Genomic DNA, 19,898 nt, shown 5'->3' with positions numbered 1-19,898 from the left:
TACTCATTACTGAACAACGCACAGTTTGGGGTGAGCGTGTGGTGATTTAGTGCTGTGTTAACTGGTTAGTGCTACTTGTTAGCCTCTCTCACTGATCATAGATAACCAAACTGAAGATCTGAATATGGACAAACCAGAGACGGTACATTGTGGAGAAACACTGTCCACATGGTCACCTGGAGTCAGAATGGCTTGGCGGCATTTAATGACTTGTCAGCTACATTAGCCTCAGAGCTCCAGTCCTAAAACTAAAGAAGCAAATTTAAGACACCCAATAAGTCTCAGCTGATAGACCACGTTTGGCGTGAAGGAGGGAAAATGGGTCAGTTTTTGCCAAACTGTTCTGATGTTGGGAACTTTATGAATAAAGATCCTAATCAGGCTTGTTACTATAGCCGCACGTCTAAAACAGACTGTCCACTTTTTTTAGAAATAGAATGACTTTATTGACCAGTAGAGTAACACAAAGTGCATTAATATAAATTATAAATATTAATATAATACAAATTACAGTGTATATATATATATATATATATATATATATGTAACATCAGAGATAAATATAAAGGCACACAGGAAAAAAACGTATATGTTGCTATGTATACTGTATATATACATATTTCTGTGTGTAGAACTGAACGTGCTGCTCAGGTTGGTTCCTTCACTGTCTGTGTCGACTGAAACTGAATCATCTCTTTGCTCACAGATTCAGGCTTTAGTCCAGGTGAGCCCAGGATGAGGGTGGGTGGAGGATGACACCGGCACGCCCCCTTGTGGTCCACAGGAATGTACCTAATATTTAAGAAAAAATAAAAAATTATGTACACTACCACACAAAAGTTCAGAATCTGTTTTCAAGAATATAAAAGTTGTTGCGGATGAATGTAAGAATGATTGTTATGATGCCAATAATCTAGAACTTTATAGGCTTCGAATTACTAATATGATGCTGTAAAAATAAAGTACAGTGTTAGATGTGTCTAGAATGATGGACAGAGAGCTGTAGAACATCCAGAATAAAGTTCTGATAAAATTAATGTCCAGAATAAAGTTCTAATAATATTCACATCCAGAATGAACTTCTAATTATAATAACGTCCAGTATAAAGTTCTAATAAAATTAATATCCTGAATGGAGTTTTTTACAATTTACAAAGGACAAAATTACTTTTTTTAAAAATATCTCTATTATGTTTCTTAAAAGTAAAAACATTTAATATACTCACTGAGTCAAAGCAAAAAAAAAACAGGCATAACTTTGAATTTCAAAAACTTTGAAATATGAATGTTATCATTAAATAAAAACATAACGAAAAGGATGTCTTTACATTTTTCCTAAATGCTTAGAAAATGATGCAATTACTGAGGAAAAGAACAACGAAAATATGTTTTAGGGTTTTGTTTAAAAAATATAACATCGCTTGGCAAAAGAATAATTAAAAAGATAATCTCGATTTATCTTAAAATCGTTGATGATGTAATCACTGATTGGGAGCTCCACAGACCTCTTACTGAAGCACTTCCAGCACTGTTTGGACATGATGTACAGCATCTCAGTCACGTTGAGTACGATGCACAGGATGGACGTGCAGGCCATGATGTACAGGAAGACTTTCTTCTCCGTGGGTTTGGAGATGTAGCAGTCGACGGTGTTGGGACAGGGGCTCTCCTCGCACCGCAGCAGCCTGGGTACGTTGAAGTCGTACAGGAAGTAGAAGGTCAGAAGAGTGCCCACTTCGAAGGCGGTTTTCAGAATCAGGCTGAGCAGATAGGTGCACAGCAGGCCCCCGTCTATCCTGCCTTTATCCTCGTAGAGCTTCCTGCCATGCTTGCTCTCTCGGTGCTCCCGGTACGCCACGTGCAGCGCCACCAGCAGGGACGGAGTGGACACCATGATCAGCTGCAGCGCCCACAGTCGCATCTGATAACAATAAGGGACCCAAATACATACTTTCAGAGAGCAATCGGATTCGGACTATGGTAATAGGAGGTCTATGGCACTAACGGGTCTATGGTGCTAACAGGCCTATGGTGCTAACAGGGCTAAAATGTTAGTGGGTCTATGGCACTAATAAGTCTCTGAGGCTAAGAAGGCTATGATGTTATCAGGGGTATGGCATTAACAAGTCTATGGCGCTAGTGGGTTTATAGCACAAACAAGGCTATTGTACTACTGGTCTATGATGCTAGTGGGCCTATGGTTTTAACAGGGCCATTGCATTAACAAGTCAATGGCACTTACAGGTCTTCAGCCCTATGACAGTGGTGGGTCTGTGATGCTAACAGTACTATGGTGCTAATAGAGCTATGGCAGTAACAGGTCTATAGAGCTAACAGGTCTATGACACTGATAGTGCTGTGACAGTAACAGGCCAATGGTGCAAACAAGGGCTATGGTACTAACAGGCCTAAAATGCTAACAGGGGTTATGGTACTAACAGGTCTATGGTGCAAACAAGGGCTATGGTACTAACAGGTCTATGGTGCTAACAGGCCAATGGTGCAAACAAAGGCTATGGTACTAACAGGTCTATGGTGCTAACAGGCCAAGGGTGCAAACAAGGGCTATGGTACTAACAGGTCAATGGTGCAAACAAAGGCTATGGTACTAACAGGTCTATGGTGCTAACAGGCCAATGGTGTAAACAAAGGCTATGGTTGGTACTAACAGGTCTGTGGTGCAACCAAGGGCTATGATACTATCAAGAGCTAAGGTGCTAACAGGGCTCAAATGTTAGTGGGTCTATGGTGCTAACAGATCTCTGAGGCTAACAGGGCTATGGTGCTAATAGAGCTATGGCAGTGACAGGTCTATGGAGCTAACAGGTCTATGACACTGATAGTGCTATGACAGTAATAGGTCTATGGTGCTAACAGGGGCTATGATGCTAACAGGTCTATTGTGCTAACAGGGCTGAAATGTTAGTGGGTCTATGGTGCTAACAGATCTCTGAGGCTAACAGGGCTATGATGTCAGCAGGTGTGTGGGGCTAACAGGTCAGTGGCGCTGCACACGAGCGCGCTGTGTGTGAAGTGGACGTAGAGGCCGTGCCTGAGAGATGGGGAAGAACCGGTCGAAGCAGACGTTCTCGCAGCCGGGCTGCTTGGTGTTGCAGACAAACTCCTTGTTTTCATCTTTCCACACCTGCTCCGCCGCAGCCACGAAGACCAGGATACGGAAGATGAAGAGAACGGAGAGCCAGATCCGCCCCACCACCGTGGAGTACTTATTCACTCCGCTCAGAACGTTCTCCAGAAAACCCCAGTTCATCCCTGCAGGACACAGAGCAGACGAGCGGAACCAGGCGGCGGCAGCGTCCTGAGCCTGAACTGAGCTGGACAATCACATTAATGATAATCATAACGTTTTATCACATTTAGAGACACAACAGACGATTCGATATAAACAGAGTGAAGCTGTAGGAACACCGACCGTTTGGACCATAATGAACCCAAATGAACCCAAAACACTCGTTTTAACCCAAATGAACCCAAAACATGTTCAGTTTTCAATGGTTCAAAAGCAGCAAAGAGGCGATTAACGAGTCTACTGTATTAATCCTCTACAACTGCACAGGTTTATATAATAATAATATTTTATAATAATAATTGTTATTTATATAGCACTTTTCATGCCAGTGACAGCTCAAAGTGCTTTATAGACAGGTGATAATGTTAAAGAGTAGTACAAGAAATTATACATATTAATAAATATTACTAATTATTAATTAATTAATTAATTAATTAATAGTACCAACAATTTGTAGGAAGCTGAAAATAAATAAATAAATAAATATGTTAGATACAGTTGGTGTCCAGAATGATGAATAGAGCTGCATGACGTTATTATTAAACTAATATTCTGATTTTTTTTGTTTTATTTCAAAAATCACAACAAAATCTCACAAAAATTCTTGTAAATTAATAATTACAATATGTTAATTATGCTTTAATGTCTCCTTATTGTTGCTTAAGGTATTGAATAAAACATCTAAAAGTACTTTATTGTTTAGTTTAGAGTATTTAAACCTGCACTGGGTATCATTGTATATTAAATAAAATATATATATATATATATATATATATATATATATAAATATGAAAAGTGATTCCAAACCCTTGAGCCTTAATATATGCGCATATATTTAAGGCCATTTTCTCTTTCTGTTTATTTATTTAGCCCCAGTGTTCTGATATAAAGCTAGATTCAGACCTGTTCTGTAGGGTTCTTTCTTTTATAAAAGGTTCTGCTGTTGTTACAAGTCAAAGAACCTTTTGTCTGGTAAGAGTGGAACAACAGAAGAACCTTTTCAGTGCTATAAAGAACCAATTTTCTTTTAAAAAAGGTAGGTTCTCCATTACCAAGATTATACATAATAATAAAAATAATAACAATAATTAACGCAATAGAGAATATAACAAGTAACCGGCGTTAGAACCTTGTGAAGGAAACTGTAGCGTAATTAGAACAGCACGCATAAAAAGAACCATTTTCTCAACTGCAGGGAACCTTTTACGCAGTTAAACGGTTCTTCAAGTGGTCATGTCTGTACATAGAACCACTGTTTACTAAAGAACCTGCTTTAAGGGGCAGATTTATAAAACATAATATAACATTAACATAATATACATAATATACAACAACAAATAACAACATATAATCTACATCATATATAACATGTTATTAACATATTAAATCAACACAGCAGAATAAACAATACATAATAATAAATAAACAATCAACAAATGAACGAGCAGATCAGGAGTTGACCTTTGCTGACCTTTGCTGTCTGCAGGAGGCTCCTGAGGGTCTGTGTGTGGGGGCGGCAATGCGGACCCCCTGTTTAAAGCGGGGAAGCCCACTCACAGGTCTGCAGCGGCCGGTCCGTTTGGAAGCCAAATGCACCTGGCCGGGGTGCCGCACCTGTTTGGTTGCCGTGGGAACGGCTGACGTCTCTGTCTACAGTAAACAGTGTGGAGGGCGACACCTGAGATCCGCAGGCTTTTATTTTATATGACACTGTTAACGGACGGTCATTAGATTAACCAGCAGACAAAGGCACTTTAAATCCACTAAAACACATCCGCCCTCCTGCTGCCCCATAAAGACACACGGCAGATCTATTTATAGGGATATTTTTGCAGTGTATGAAAATGGCCAAAAATGTATTAAATATATTTTAAAATGCATTTATATTGTATATTTTCTGTTATATATTTATATTCTCTGCATGGTGAAATGGTCCGTCAGATTGATGGAGAGTGTGTTGTCTTGCGACAAGCTTGACATTGTAACCACAACAGAACCCTCTTTAGTGCTATATAACCATATGCAACACATTCTCCATCAATCTGAAGAACCATTTCACCATGCAGAGAACCCTTTAATCATGCATTATGGTTCTTTGAGTGTTCATGGTTCTATACAGATCCATTGTCTTTACTAAAGAACCATTGAGGTACCATCATTTTAAGTGTAGTTAAACTGTGGAGTTGTACTTATTGGAATGTAATGGTTTATGGCTAAACTGAAAAGTGCTTTATAAATATATATGCAAAGATGTATTAATATTACATTGTACTCTGTAGGGCAGCATGACAATATATATCATTACTGTGGTAAATTAGGTCATAATATAATACAATAAGCGTTTCTGATAATATCGTGTTTATCGTCAGTCTTTGTAGACACTGACCAACTGCATGATTCATCATAAAGAGAGTAAAATTAGTCCATTTAACTGGATTTAGTGACCAGTACTGAATAAAATCACTGTGTTCAGCTTTTGACCCCTATTTTTTAAAGTGCAGGTTCTTTTTTGTCACAGCTGATCAGATAGAATAAATATGAATAATAAGAATAAATATCGTAAATAAGTATTGCAGTATTATTTTTTTGCCACATCGCCCACCTCTAGCACATTACCAGTTTTAAAAGGCAGCCACAATTTTTTTTTTCAGTTCAGCATTTATTAGCTCTTCTTTTTATTTGATTTTACAATTATTTTATTTTTTTCGTTCCTATTCTTTCTATTTTTAATGCTTCATTTTCTTCTTTTTATAGCTTTTAATTCGATGCCATTTTTGCTGTACAGTCTTTACACTGCATTTTTATGTAAGAGAGATCTTATTATTATAATTATTATTATTATTATTATTATTATTGGTTCAGACGACAGTGGAGGCTGTAAGTACAGAGGAAACCGAGTGAGCCGAGTCTGTCCCGGCAGTGAAGGCCATGCAAATTTAACCACTACAGTGGGGTGTTTTTACCTGTTCATACATTATTAATGACTTCAAGGCCAAACAGCGTCACAGAGACGCCAGCGTTCTCACACAGCTGAGCTCCGAACAGCAGAGCAGCAATGCAGCACGCTTTACATCTAAACATGTCTGTGTAACGAGAACAACGGCTATAAACACAGATCCACACTCTTTAAAAAGGTTCTTAAAAAAGGGTCTTTAGTAAAGGCAGTGGTTCTATTTAGAATCATGAGTTCTTTAGAGAACCACCTGCATGCTGAAATGGTTCCCTGCATGGTGAAATGGTTCTTTAGACTGATGGAGAATGTGTTGTATATGGTTCTATATAGCACCAAAAAGGGCTCTGCTATTGTTACAGTGTCAAGCTTGTTAGAATAGAAGGAGCTTTTTGGTGCAATAAAGAACTGTTTTCATATACAGCACATTCTGCATCAGTCTGGAGAACCATTTCACCATGCAGGGAACCATTTAAGCATGAAATGGTTCTAAATAGAAGCATTCTCTTTATTAAAGAACGGTTGAAGAACCATTTTTAAGGGTGAACTTTTTATCCAATACAAAAGCATATGTACCAAATGTGTTTGATATGTTTCTGTATGTGTGTAACAACAATAATAATAATAATAATAATAATAATAATAATAATAATAATTAAGAGTGAGAGTGAATATGAAGTCGAAGGACGTGAGAGGCGCAGTGCGGAACTGAGAGCAGAGCGGCGCTCCGGCCGGCAGATGGCGCTGTGGCGCCGCAGAGCTTCAGCAGTGTTTTGTTGTCAGAGCAGAGAAGAGGCGCTGGGTGAGTTCAGAAGGTCTTGTGTTTTTGTAAAATAGTTTAATTTAATGAATCTGAAGCTGATTATGGATTAATTATGTTTGTATTTCAGTGTTTGTGATGGAGCCGGACAGTAAAGATCAGTACCGGAGTCCCGGACTGAGAGGCATGAAGAGCACAACGTTATTCAGAGCAGTTAATCCAGAATTATTCATCAAACCTGTAAGATTAAACCCTCTACACCAGCAGAACACTACACTGAAACTGTAAGATGCGATACTGTTGTGCATTAAAGGGGAATTCCACCCGTTTTCCACAATGCCCCCATAATTCAGTGTGTGAGGTGTAATCAGAGAGATTCCGAGGGGTTTAGTGTGAAATGGTTCAGATGTCTTTACAGTGGTGGTGATAGGAACCAGGGGTCGCCATGACTACAACACAAATATAGACATTTTATTTACTACCCAGAACCACCAGTGAACCTACACGAGTCTTCTGAGTTTATATGAATGTTGATGATGGAAAATAGTGGAAAATCTGAAATAATCAGTTTTCTTTGGGGACTATTTTGCCTCACAGCGCCCTGCATGTATCCCTCCACCATGAATGGAGTTTAAGTTCTCTAAACTATCATAAAACAGTGTCTCAGTCATCAGGCAGTGAATTCATAACCATTTCATGTAGGAACTTTCTGTGAGGGAGCTTTTAGAGGTGGACGTCTGGTTCCTATCACCACCACTGTGAACAGTTCTGACTCGGTAAGTTTATCTAGAACAGAGCGTTTCACACCAAACCACTCTGAACGATTCTGTTTACATCTTAACCGTTTAATTGTGTGAAATTTTGAATAATTGGTGGAGTTCCTCTTTAACTACTGTCAAGCATTTTAAAGAGCCCCTATGACCGAATACTGTATTATCCTCCCTGCTATTGCAGAAGGAAACCATGTAGTGGACGATAAATCATATCAGACAGCTCGGTGTCCTGTTTCCGACCTCCAAAGCGCTTATAGAGTTTAAAAGTTTCCCTGTCACCTTCAACATACATCATCAGAAGGGGGTTTTCCTCTTTAACCTGGAAAATCTGACTCTTCAGTTGGCTGTTTCCTCCACCAGCACGTCTGGTTCTGACTTGCTGAAATGTTTTTGGACGTTTGGTTTGATTTTGTTCTTCATTTTGCTGTCCTCGTTTAAAAAAACAGTTAATGGAAATTCGGCAGCATTTCTGGTAAATTGTAACATGATATTGAGAGTCTACATGACAAACTTTCGTAAGAGAACAGTCTTCGTCAGAACTGCGTAAATTTCTTCTTAAGGACGGTTGGAGAATGAGGCCCATTTTTATAAACTTCTTAGTGTTTGTCTTAATAAATCCTTCGTAAGTTTTTCTTTAGGGAAGCTTTCGTAAATCCAGTACGTGATTTTTTTTTTGTTTAATGACATCACCACGCACCAGTGGGTGGGGCAAAATAATATTGAAAAAATATCCTATAAACTATTATTTATACTGACTTTTAGAAAAAAGGCTGAAAAACTACAAGTACAGTCTTATTTATTTATTTATTTGCCAAAATAAACTATTTAAGAAGAAAAATACAAAAAATAAAACATTGTGGTAGCAAATTAACATAAATAAATTTGACCAACACAATATAAAATAAGATGATGTCAGAACAAACTGCCATCCAATCAGCTGCTTTGCTGTACACTGGTTGTTGTTGTTTACAGGCCCTGCAATTGGTCACTTTTTACAGTCCGTGCAGTTCTAGACGTGCTGATCGAACCCATCGTACAGTTGTATGCCAAAGTTTGTGCACCCCTGGCAAAATTCCATGTTTATATCGATGTTCTGAGTGTGAATAAGTAAACGCATCCTCTACTGAGGACACACTTCTGCACATTTTAATGCACAATTACTGTTTTTTTACTGAATTTAACACATTGGGGGGAAAATACACAATAAAACATGGCCCAGTGCAAAAGTTGTGGCACATTTTATATTTCATGCTTTAAATAACTTTTTCTCCAATATTTGTACTACAATATTTACAGTTACATTCATTAAACACTGCACAGATGTTGACATTCCAAGGCACCTTGTATGTATATATGCCTGACTACACTACTTGTACACGGGGCCTCTGCAATTCAGCCAAGGTGTAATAAACTCAAGTGCAAAATCTCAGCTGCTGTATACATTTTATTTATTTATCTAAATTTAAATGCGAATAAATAGACGTTGCCATAAGCGTGTTCTCTGTAGAGGACAGCACTGCTGTATCTGATCCACTGATCCACAGAAAAGAGTGTCAGACCAGAATTTATCACTTTAATATACTGTCATATCACCCACCCTTGTGTTGTGTACATAAAAGTCTCTGCTGTCTGTTGGTGTCTCCTCCTCCTCAGAATAAGCCGGTGATGGCGTTCGGTCTGGTCACCCTTACGCTGTGTGTGGGGTATCTGGGTTACCTGCACGCAGTGAAGGAGAACGCACAGGAGCTCTACGAGGCCGTAGACAGCGAGGGGGAGAGATACATGCGCAGGAAGAGCTCCAAGTGGGACTGAAGGGGAACGTTGTCTTCTGTCCACGTCAGTTAAACAGCAAACAGAGACGTCCAGAGACTTAATACATTATGAATTAATGCATTAATCATACATTATTATAATGATTTTGCAGGAATCCCTGTTTCCCAGCTCTGGTCAGTAGCCCGCTGGACAGGTTGGGGTTTTGCTCTAGTTTACCTGATTGAGCTCCGTAATGTGGCTCAGGTGTGTTAATGTGTATATAAGCAGCACAGAGAGATTTTGTTTGTTATAATAAACTGTTTATCGGTGCTGTTTTTGTCCCTTTATAAGAGAGGAGAAAATTATATTCACTGTCTGAATCTCGTGTATTTCTAACTATCAGGTCTTAATTTGGAGGACTGTATTTATATTTATGAATATATAGTGTTGTGAAAAAGGTCCAAAACAACTAATTGAAATTGTTTTTTTATTACTATTATTACCCGATTTTCCGCACTTGGCTGGCATTGCGCTGAGTGCAGGCAGGGTGAGGGGAGGCTCTCTTCGACTCCCAAACACAGGAATGGAACTTGCAATCTCCACAAAAATAGAGCCGACGTGTAGAATTGCAAATATCCTCTACAGCGGGAGCGTCAAACTGGGTTCCTTCCAGGCCACAGCTCTGCAGAATAATCAAAAAAAAAGCAATTGTGCCTTAAAACAGGCAGGCATTGAGACTGTGTATTCTGCCTCGCCTCATTCATTCATCACTCAGCGACTAATTCAATTCAGTGTTAGCTGAAGAGAGCTTTTAGAGGTGGACGTCTCGTTCCCTTCACCACCACTGTGAACAATTCGGACTCAGTGGGTTTCTCTTCTATATAGAACCATGAACACTCAAAGAACCATTTTCATGCTTAAATGGTTCTTTAGATTGTTCAAGAATGTGTTGTATATGGTTCTATACAGAACCTTTTCTTCTGGGTTCTGCTGTAGTAATGATGTCAAGCTTAAAACAATAGAAGAACCCTTTCTAGTGCTATATAGAACCATATATGACACATTCTCCTTCAATTGTTCCATCTCCAGCAGCACTGTATCTGATCCACTGCAGATCGAATGAGAGAATGACCCCACCACCCAAATAATACCTGCTCTGTGGGGGTCCTGACCACTGAAGAACAGGGTAACAAAGTATGCAGAGAAACAGATGGACTACAGTCTGTAACTGTAGAACTACAGAGTGAGACTATACGGTCAGTGGAGCTGATACAGTGGACAGTGAGGTGTTTTTAATGAAGTGGGTTTGTGTATGTTAATATATATTTAATACAGTCACACTGAAAGCCATGCAGAGAGTCTGGAATGCACACTAGGCTGAGTGTGTGAACCAGGCTGGGTTACTTCAGGCAATCAAAGTAGCTTTTCCTGTTCTTCTCTGTGAATTTCTTCAGGCTGATGTCAGTAGAAAAACAGCTTGTAGCCGAAACTGGAACAAACCTGAACTGGACAAACGTGTCAGGGTGGACGAAAAAGAGAGAAACCTGTATTGGAGCACTTGGCTGAGGGTGTAGACTCAGTAAAATCAGACAACAGAGAAAGAGGTCAAATCAATGACCTACACTGACCACTGAACCGGGTAAAAGACCCTGCAGGCGTTCACCACCAAAGCCATTATCATACATGCACACATGCCTGCACTGAGTGTCCAGACTCACTATTAAAGAGAATTCCACACTTATACAAAACAGAGTCGTTCAGAGTGGTTTGGTGTGAAACGCTCCGTTCTAGATAAACTTACTGAGTCAGAACTGTTCACAGTGGTGGTGATAGGAACCAGACGTCCCCCTCTAAAAGCTCCCTCACAGAAAGTTACTACATGAAATGGTTATGAATTCACTGCCTGATGTCTGAGACACTGTTTTATGATCGTTTAGAGAAGATTTTGGCCTCAAATTTACGAATGTCTTCATTAAGTTGTGGTGGGAATTCTATTCTCTCCTCCGTCCGTCATTAGACACTAATTTAAATAGCTTAACGACTGTGATGGAGCAGGTTGTGTAATGCTGCTGCTGAAAACACTGCTAATAGCTACACACTTAAAAAAGAGGGTTCTGCAAGGGTTCTTTAGTAAAGGCAATGGTTCTGTTTAGACCCATGAGTTCTATACAGAACCATTTGCATGCTGAAATGGTTCTGTGCATGGTGACATGGTTCTTCAGATTAATGGAGAATGCATTGTATATGGTTCTATATAGAACCTTTTGGAAAATGGTTTGACTGTCACAATAGCAGAACCCTTTTTTCTGCTAGATAGAACCATTTTTGGAAACAACGCATTCTCCATCAGTCTGGAGAACCATTCCATCATGCGAATGGTTCTTCGAGTGTTTATGGTTCTATTAGAACCATTGTCTTTACTGAAGAACCGTTGAAGAACCTTCCCTTTTTAAGATTGCACAGTAATATAATTATTAAATAAGTGTTAATAAAAAATAAATAAATAAAAAATAGTTAATTAAACTCTCCTTTGGAGAATTAGGGTTTGACTCTATTGAAGAACCCTTTTTGGTGCTGTATACACACTTAAAACGGATGGTTCTTCAAGGGTTCTTTAGTAAAGAAAATGGTTCTATATAGAACCATGAACACTCAAAGAACTTTGCATGATTGAAGGCTTCTTTGCATGGTGAAATGGTTCTTCAGATTGATGGAGAACATGCTGTAGATGAAAAAAAAGGTTCTTCTATTGTTACAAGTTTGACATCGTGACAATAGAAGAACCCTTTATGGTGCTATTGAACCATTTTCAAGAAGGTTCTATATAGAAGCATACACAAGACATTCTCCATCAGTCTGAAGAACCATTTCTTGCTTTAATCATGCAAAGGGTTCTTTGAGTCTATATAGAACAATTTTCTTTACAAAAGACCACTTGAGGAACCACGTTTTAAAGGTCAAATTCTCCATCAGTCAGAAGAACTTGCAGAAGAGAAGAACATGCACAGGGTTCTTCGACTGTTCATGGCCCTACAGAACCATTTTCTAAAGAACCCTTGAAGAACCATCCCAGATTTGTGTCCCAGAGTAAGTAAAGGTCGCACTTCCCTCTCCAGTGTGCAGTGAACAGCGCGTGTGGAGCTGCAGTGTGTTTGGCTGCTGCTGTCTCCGCCCTGCAGGCCCTGAGTTAATAAAGCAGCTCCTCCTACACCTCTCCTCCCTCTCCTCCCTCACTCCCTCTCTCTCCCTTTCAGCCCCATTCACCCTCACTCTCCATCCACCATGGCGGCCAGCCGGAGCATCTCCGTCCGTCCCGCGGCTGTGAGCGGGGCCGGAGCGGCCTGCGACCCGCAGTAAACCCGCCGGAGCCGCTGCTGTCCGAGAGTCTGTGCGGAGATGAGCGAGTCTAACGCAGGTAACGCGGCGTTCTGCTCTAGAACCCACTTTAGGAGGACAAACTGTTCTTCACTGAGCTGCAGAACTTCGGTTCCCCTCTCCTCCGAGTGTGTTTTAGCATCTTTAGCCTGTTTATGTCAGTTTGGTGAAGTCAGCTTAGCTTCTTGTTCGAATTTCCCCGTTCCACCTTAAACTGCAATGTGACGCTGCACCATTTAAGGTGGAACGGGGAAATTCGAACAGGAGGCTGGCGAACGAGAAGCAACTTCAGCCTCGTAGTTTGGTTGCTGTGTGTAGTGGAGAGACAGAGCTGGGTTGCCAGGCGTGTATAAATCCCCCTTGTTGAATGAGTGGGAGAACTGGAGTTAATTCTGAAAGAACAGAGGATATAATTCATTTAACGGGCTGTGTGAAAAACCCGCGGCGTGAAAATGAAACTACTGGCTTTTAACGTGTTTTTAAAGCTAATTTGATGGACATAAGACGGACACCATCATTGGGGTTAAACAGTAGAAGGCCTGTAACCAACGAGGGGAAACACTGAGGGCAGTAAATACACCATGAAAAGTCTCACTCTCTTAATATCACTCTTACAAACATGGTTCTTCAAGGGTTCTTTAGTGTTTACAACCATTAGCTCTGTATAAAACGTTTTGCATGCTTAAATGGTTCTTTGCTTGGTTGAAATGGTTCTTCAGTTTTACATTGTGTGCTGCATGTGGTTCTATTTAGAGCCTTTTTGAAAATGGTTCTATACAGCAGCAAAAAGCGTTCTTCTATTGTTAAAGGCTTGACATTGTAACCACAGCAGAACCTTTTATATAGAACAATCTGCGTGCTTAAATAGTTCTTTGAATGGTGAAATGGATTGCCTTATTGATAGAGAATGTGCTGTATATGGTTCTGTGTAGAATCCTTTTGAAAAAGGTTCCTTAAAGCACCAGAAACATTCTTGTATTGTTACAGGCTTGACACTGTAACCACAGCAGAACCTTGTTTGGTGCTATATAGAACCATTTGCATGCTTTTTATGGTTCTCTGCATGGTGTAATGGTTCTTCATATTGATGGAGGATGTGCTGTATATGGTTTTATATGGAACCTTTTTGAAAATAGTTCCCTGTAGTACCAAAGGTTTTTGTTACAGGCTTGACACTGTAACCACACCAGAACCCTTTTTGGTTCTATATCGAAACATGTGCAGCACATCTGAAGAGCCATTTCACCATTCAGAGAGCCATAAAAGCATGCAAATTGTTCTCCGTAGTACTCATGGTTCTAAATAGAACTGTTCTCTTTGACTAAAGTAATTTAAGTAATTAAAGTCTCTGATATTTTTTTTACATTGAGTTTGTCTTTGTGGTGTTCTTTATTTTTAAAATGTATTTTTTTTTTGTCTATTTTATGAGTTACTATTGCTAACTCTGTTAGTATTACCTTGTTTGTTTGTGTGTGTGTTTGTTTGTTTGTAAATATAGGTGTTTTAAGTAAAGCTCTTGTGCAAGTTTGTTTATTTTCTCTTGCAGAAATGCCCACCCGGCCGGTTTTGCCTCAGGATCATGTGCTCCGCTCCGGTGCGGTCATTTACCCTGGTGAGCTGTTTGCATTTTCATTTCTTTGGTATTTCTTTTGTGTGAGTGTTTATGTGTACGTGTGAGAGTGTGTGAGAGTGTGAGAGTGAGTGTGTGTGTGTGTGTGTGTGTGTGTGTGTGTGTGTGAGAGTGTGTGTGTGGCCCATATCCTACCTTTTTATAGTTATTTTTACTCTGGGAGTTATTTATGGTGTTCGTGTGGTTTTGTGTACCAATTAGTATAACAACTAATTTCTACATGACGGTTTAATTTTTTTAACAGATTTTTTTCTTACTGTCCCTTTAAGATTGATATTTGTAAATGAGCTCTGTTCTGATTGGCTGCCCTTTACTGTGCCCCATTAAAAAGGTAGTTTGAAACTCACCTAATAATGTCAGTATGAATGGGACTAAGCTGCTGTAGACTGAATAGTCAGATATATGTAAATGTGTGGGTTTTTGTGACATCACAAAACAATCAATTAAAAGCAGGCTTTTCCATATATGGACTGAGGAAATGGCACTCTTTGAAACTTTAACAGTGATTTACAAACTACATTAAACTCTAATTAAAAAGAGAAGCAGATTTGGCCATGAAATGGGAAGATTCCCCACCTGCTAGACTCGACAGTGAAGAAGGCATAACATACAAAGAATGGATGAACTGTGAATTTTAAGCCCTTCACAGTTAATAAATGATGCAGGGCTTCCTTTCAACCTCATAAACAAAAGGTTTTCAGGTGGCAACAACGTTGCTGGTGTTTCTACCCTCAGCTAAAGTTCAACAGTGTAACACAAATGAAGCTCTGTATTTTAGACTAGAGCTGACACTCAGAGCTGTGTTTGTGCCCACAGGTGCGTTTGACCAGCACGGCTGTCCTCTGGTCGTGTTCCCGGTGGAGTCTCAGGATAAACTGGTGTCTGAACTGACCAGGGAGGAGGTGGCCGACTTCATCAGATACTTCCTGCGCCTGCACAGGTGTGGATACTGAGAGTGAAGTGGAGTGAACATTATAGAGCAGTAGAAGCCGTATCGCCCCCTACACTTCCTGTAGTGTATTACAGTCTGTCAGAGTGACTGTGTGGATCATATGAACATTATAGAGGCTTTTTAAATGAAACAGTAGAAGCCATATCGCCCCCTACACTTCCTGTAGTGTATTAGTCTGTCAGAGTGACTGTGTGGATCAAATGAACATTACAGAGGCTTTTTAATGAAACAGTAGAAGCCATATCGCCCCCTACACTTCCTGTAGTGTATTACAGTCTGTCAGAATGACTGTGTGGATCATTTGAACATTATAGAGCTTTTTAAATGAAACAGTAGGAAACATAGCGCCCCCTGTGGTGTAGTTTTCGTGCATGGCAACTGCCTAGCAACACTTTCACAGTTGCTTGAGATTCCATAGGAATAGCCAGCAGTCTAGCAACACCTTAGTAACTATCTGGGATAACAGCAATGGCCTAACACCTTAAGGACCACCTGGAATTCCGTAACAGAGGCCTAGCATCTTAGAAAACTGACATAGCAACACAATAGCAACCACCTAGGATTTCATAGCAATGAAATGTAAAGTTTGTGAACTTTCCCCTTGAATTTGCCTCTTACAATACGATGCCGAAGTTCAGTACACATTTTTATGAAAAAGTTAAAGATGTGTTGTTTGAGCTGTGCTGTGTTCTGATGTCCTCGTTCTCTTCCTGCAGTAAGAGTAAAGAGGACTGTTTGGTGTCGGTGGTTGCTGATCTGAGGGAGGCGAACCTCAGCATCGCCAGGCGAGTGGCTGAAAGCCTTCTGCTGCTGGAGGTATTAAACACATCCTCACTGGAGCTCAGCTGCTGCTTCAGGGCGTGACGGAGCACATGAGGGCTTCAGACGTCACAGCTCAGACCTCACTGAACTCTCTTAAAGCACTTTGTCCTGCCTGAGTTTATATTCCTGCAGAATATTTCAGCAGAAGCAGGCATGTTGTGCAGTGATATTACAGGACAGCTCCACCGATTTTTCAAAATTCCTCCGTAATTGAGTATTTGAGGTGTAAACAGAGATTCAGAGTGGTTTGGTGTGAAATGGTTCAGATGTCCATACAGTGGTGGTGATAGGAGCCAGGGGTCGCCATGACTACAACACAAATATAGACATTTTGTTTACTATCCAGAACCACCAGTGAACCTACATGAGTCTTCTGAGTTTACATGGAATGTTGATGATGGAAAATAGTGGGAAGACTAGCACCAGGCAAGTACCTCTGAATTTTGAAAATACATTTTTAGGTCAAAACTTTTCTTAAAACTATCCTCTCAGTCATCAGGAAGTGAATTCATAACCATTTCATGTAATAACTTTCTGTGAGGGAGCTTTTAGAGGTGGACGTCTGGTTCCTGTCACCACCACTGTGAACAGTTCTGATTCGGTAAGTTTTCTAGAACAGTGTTTCACACCAAACCACTCTGAACCTCTCTGTTTACCTTTTAACCACTTAATTATGCAGGAATTTTGGAAAATGGGTGGAGTTCCCCTTTAACATAACTTGACAGTCATTACTGACCAAACCATTTTTTTTTCAGTAAAAAGGTCACAGAAGATAGTCAGTTGATTAACATAGTTTCTGAAGTGGAGCAACTTAAAGAATTGATTGTTTTCTCAGATGTTTTTTTACTGGTCTTTTTTTACTGTAGTGACGTCACGTCTCTCTCTCCCCCTTTAATCTTATTATGTAACTCCTTTCTTTTTAATTTGAAGAGCCTCCTGTTCTGAGGTTGCTGTTGAGTTCGCTGCGCTGCCCGTGCGTCATTTCCGTGTGTCTCTAACAGGGTTAGGGGGGTTTTGAGGGGGGTGAGGAGTCACATGCGTTGGGTGGTGGGGTCATATGCCTTCACTTACCTAATGAAGAGTTCAGCCTGAGTGCTCTTATCTGCCCTGCATCGCCACAGAGACTTTCCACACTTTCACTCCATTCACACGGTGTTCAGCAGCGAAACCTCCAACGCTTCAGCGCTCTGATGTGGAAAATGTTGTTTTCTCAGGCTGATTAAAGAGATAGTTCAGCCAAAAATCACATTGCCAAACCCTCACCCCACCTGCAAGACTCGAACTGAAGCTTGTATATTGTGTTTAGATTGATTATGAAAGTTAATTATTTGGTTTACATTGGTTAAGAACGCTAGTTATTGAGTTTAGATTGGTTATGAAGGCTGGTTATTGGGTTTAGATTGGTTAAGAATGCTAGTTATTGGGTTTAGGTTGGTTGTGATGGCTAATTATTGGGTTTAGATTGATAATGGGTGTAATGGTTACTGATCATTTGATTATGAAGATTAATGTCTGTGTTGAATCCTCTGGTAGCTCCACAGGCGGACGGTCCACTCTGTATATGTGGTTCAGCCCAGAAAGCGAGATGTTCTGAAGCTGCTGCCGAAGCTCCTGCTGCCGGGAAAAACCAAACACTCGGCACACGCCACCTACAAGGTACCGTAGCACATCAGTCTGATTGGAACCGCTATGATCGGAGTAACAGTTGACTGAATTAATCATTCAGTCAGTTTAATACAGCAAAGTCTTAATTCAGTACATTCAGTACAACAGAAATAAGGAGTACCTGAAAATGTGCCTTGTGCTAATGTCAGTGTTAGGCCTCAGCTAATGCCCTAGCCACCAGCTAATATTTTAGCACTGACCTTACAGACCCTGCCTTGAGCAGAGTTGAGGTGAACACAGTGGCCAGAAGCCAATATTAACCCTGTGTTGATTCCCTAGCCATGAGCTAATGTGTTAGCCCTGAGCTTACACACCAGCCACAGGCTAATATGTTGAGCCCTAAGGTGCTATTCACAGCCAAGCTAATGCACCAACCGGAAGCTACTCACTGGCCATGGGCTAATATGTTAGCCACAAGCTAATATATTAGCCCTGACCTAACACACTAGCCATGAGCAGTTGTTAGCCCTCAGCTAACGTGCTAGTCACAAAACATTGATACAGCTATAGAAAACAATGTTACAGTGCAATAGGAAGCAATAAAACATAGTATCTGTTATTTTCTGCAGTATTAAAAACTAATTATTTTTATATGCAATTGTATAAGCAGTAAAATGCAATAAGCGTGGACCTACCTGGCTGAGGTATATTTAAATATATACACTCCTAAGCCCTGTTTCGTCCCATACAACCCTGCGTGCACACGGCCAGGGATAAAATCGCTCTGTATACTGAAGCTGAAACTTGTGTAAATTTACCTCCAAAAGTATTAATATAGAAAATAGTTTGCATTAGTTGAGCACTTTCTGTAGTGTTATTTTCTATAGTCTGTTAACACTAAACGATATAATCTAACCTGTGTGTTTCCTTTGAAACAGTGTGTTCTCCTTAAAGAAGTGTGTGAACTGTGGAACTACATTGACCGCAGCCAGCTGACCGCCAGTCTGGGAGGATATCTCGTCTACTGCCACAGTAGCTGGGTCAGCTTCGTTAAGGTCAGTACCAGTTAACCTGCTTCATGTGCTTAGATTGACCTTGTTTTGTTTACAGGGGAATTCCACCCATTTTCACTTATTTCGCCATAAAGGAGTGTTTATGCAAACAGGGTTTTCTTTGGGGATTATTTTTGCCTCACTGGGTTTTAAGTTCTCAAAACTATCATAAAACAGTGTCTCAGTCATCAGGCAGTGAATTCATAACCATTTCATGTAGGAACTTTCTGTGAGGGAGCTTTTAGAGGAGGACGTCTGGTTCCTATCACCACCACTGTGAACAGTTCTGATTGTAAGTTTATCTAGAACAGAGCGTTCACACCAAACCACTCTGAACCGCTCTGAATGACTCTGTTTACATCTTGACCACTTAGTTATGGAGAAATTATGGAAAATGAGTGGAGTTCCCCTGTGTGTGTTGGCTAGTAGATGGTGGTTGGTGTGGGTCATCAGGGCTGAATGCGTGTTTTCAGGATCATGTGATCCACAGACACGCATCGCTGCTCAGGAGACAGTAATGTGTGTGAGCGCTTGGCAGCTGTAAAGGTTGAAGCTCTGGCCAAATCGGACACTGATTAGTTGCGTGTGTGTGTGTGTGTGTGTCTGTGTGTGTGTGTCTGTGTGTGTCTGTGTGTGTGTGTCTGTGTGTGTGTGTCTGTGTGTGTGTGTCTGTGTGTGTGTGTCTGTGTGTGTGTGTGTGTGTGTGCGCGCGCGCGCAGTCATGATGTGTGTGAGCTGCTCTAACAGGTTCTTCACGCTGCTCTTCCTCCACACACTCGACTCTTTTCAGCTCAAACTAAGCTAAAGCTGAGTGCGAGTGCAGGTGGTGAAACACCTGTAAGAGTCGGAAAACACAGATTTTAGGCAGCATTGCTACGGCAACCAGAAAACTGCTGATTTCCTCATGTGTGTGTTTC

The 19,898-nt window shown here is 40.5% G+C and overlaps 3 protein-coding genes across 4 annotated transcripts in view; 2 read left to right on the top strand and 1 right to left on the bottom strand.

Annotated features, from left to right (window-relative positions):
* Positions 1-557: 557 nt before the first annotated feature.
* Positions 558-4,884, bottom strand: gjb7 (gap junction protein beta 7). 2 transcript variants are annotated; one of them, XM_036582791.1, is made up of 4 exons: positions 4,782-4,884; positions 3,053-3,335; positions 1,506-1,921; positions 558-792 (listed from the first exon to the last, which is right to left on the bottom strand). In XM_036582791.1, the coding sequence occupies exons 2-4, from the start codon at positions 3,269-3,271 to the stop codon at positions 648-650; spliced, it is 780 nt and encodes a 259-aa protein (XP_036438684.1). In that variant the 5' UTR covers positions 3,272-3,335; positions 4,782-4,884; the 3' UTR covers positions 558-647. The 2 variants fall into 2 exon arrangements, with proteins under 2 accessions (XP_036438684.1, XP_036438685.1); XM_036582792.1 differs by having other exon boundaries at positions 3,053-3,330; positions 4,782-4,881.
* Positions 4,885-7,015: 2,131 nt separating this feature from the next.
* On the top strand, positions 7,016-9,877 carry smim8 (small integral membrane protein 8). Its single transcript, XM_036582790.1, has 3 exons — positions 7,016-7,062; positions 7,151-7,260; positions 9,447-9,877. The coding sequence occupies exons 2-3, from the start codon at positions 7,159-7,161 to the stop codon at positions 9,603-9,605; spliced, it is 261 nt and encodes an 86-aa protein (XP_036438683.1). The 5' UTR covers positions 7,016-7,062; positions 7,151-7,158; the 3' UTR covers positions 9,606-9,877.
* Positions 9,878-12,671: 2,794 nt separating this feature from the next.
* Positions 12,672-19,898, top strand: part of LOC118816023 — a 30,556-nt gene continuing 23,329 nt past the window's right edge. Inside the window, exons 1-6 of the mRNA XM_036582510.1 lie at positions 12,672-12,960; positions 14,467-14,532; positions 15,367-15,490; positions 16,219-16,318; positions 17,858-17,980; positions 18,868-18,984. Of these exons, the coding sequence (XP_036438403.1) occupies positions 12,942-12,960; positions 14,467-14,532; positions 15,367-15,490; positions 16,219-16,318; positions 17,858-17,980; positions 18,868-18,984 (549 nt within the window). The 5' untranslated portion in view covers positions 12,672-12,941. The remainder of the gene's footprint in view (positions 12,961-14,466; positions 14,533-15,366; positions 15,491-16,218; positions 16,319-17,857; positions 17,981-18,867; positions 18,985-19,898) is intronic.

This window comes from Colossoma macropomum, unplaced genomic scaffold (genome assembly GCF_904425465.1).
Source record: "Colossoma macropomum unplaced genomic scaffold, Colossoma_macropomum, whole genome shotgun sequence".
In the NCBI taxonomy this organism is placed as follows: domain Eukaryota; kingdom Metazoa; phylum Chordata; class Actinopteri; order Characiformes; family Serrasalmidae; genus Colossoma; species Colossoma macropomum.
This window is presented reverse-complemented; position numbering and strand designations above follow the sequence as displayed.

Excerpts from the sequence above, each read along its gene's own strand:
- smim8 (XM_036582790.1), top strand. The coding sequence starts at position 7,159 with ATGGAGCCGGACAGTAAAGATCAGTACCGGAGTCCCGGACTGAGAGGC. Across the intron at positions 7,261-9,446 it reads CAGAATTATTCATCAAACCT|AATAAGCCGGTGATGGCGTT; the intron begins GTAAGATTAAAC and ends CCTCCTCCTCAG.
- gjb7 (XM_036582791.1), bottom strand. The coding sequence starts at position 3,271 with ATGAACTGGGGTTTTCTGGAGAACGTTCTGAGCGGAGTGAATAAGTAC. Across the intron at positions 1,922-3,052 it reads GGTTCTTCCCCATCTCTCAG|ATGCGACTGTGGGCGCTGCA; the intron begins GCACGGCCTCTA and ends TATTGTTATCAG. Across the intron at positions 793-1,505 it reads TGGAAGTGCTTCAGTAAGAG|GTACATTCCTGTGGACCACA; the intron begins GTCTGTGGAGCT and ends CTTAAATATTAG.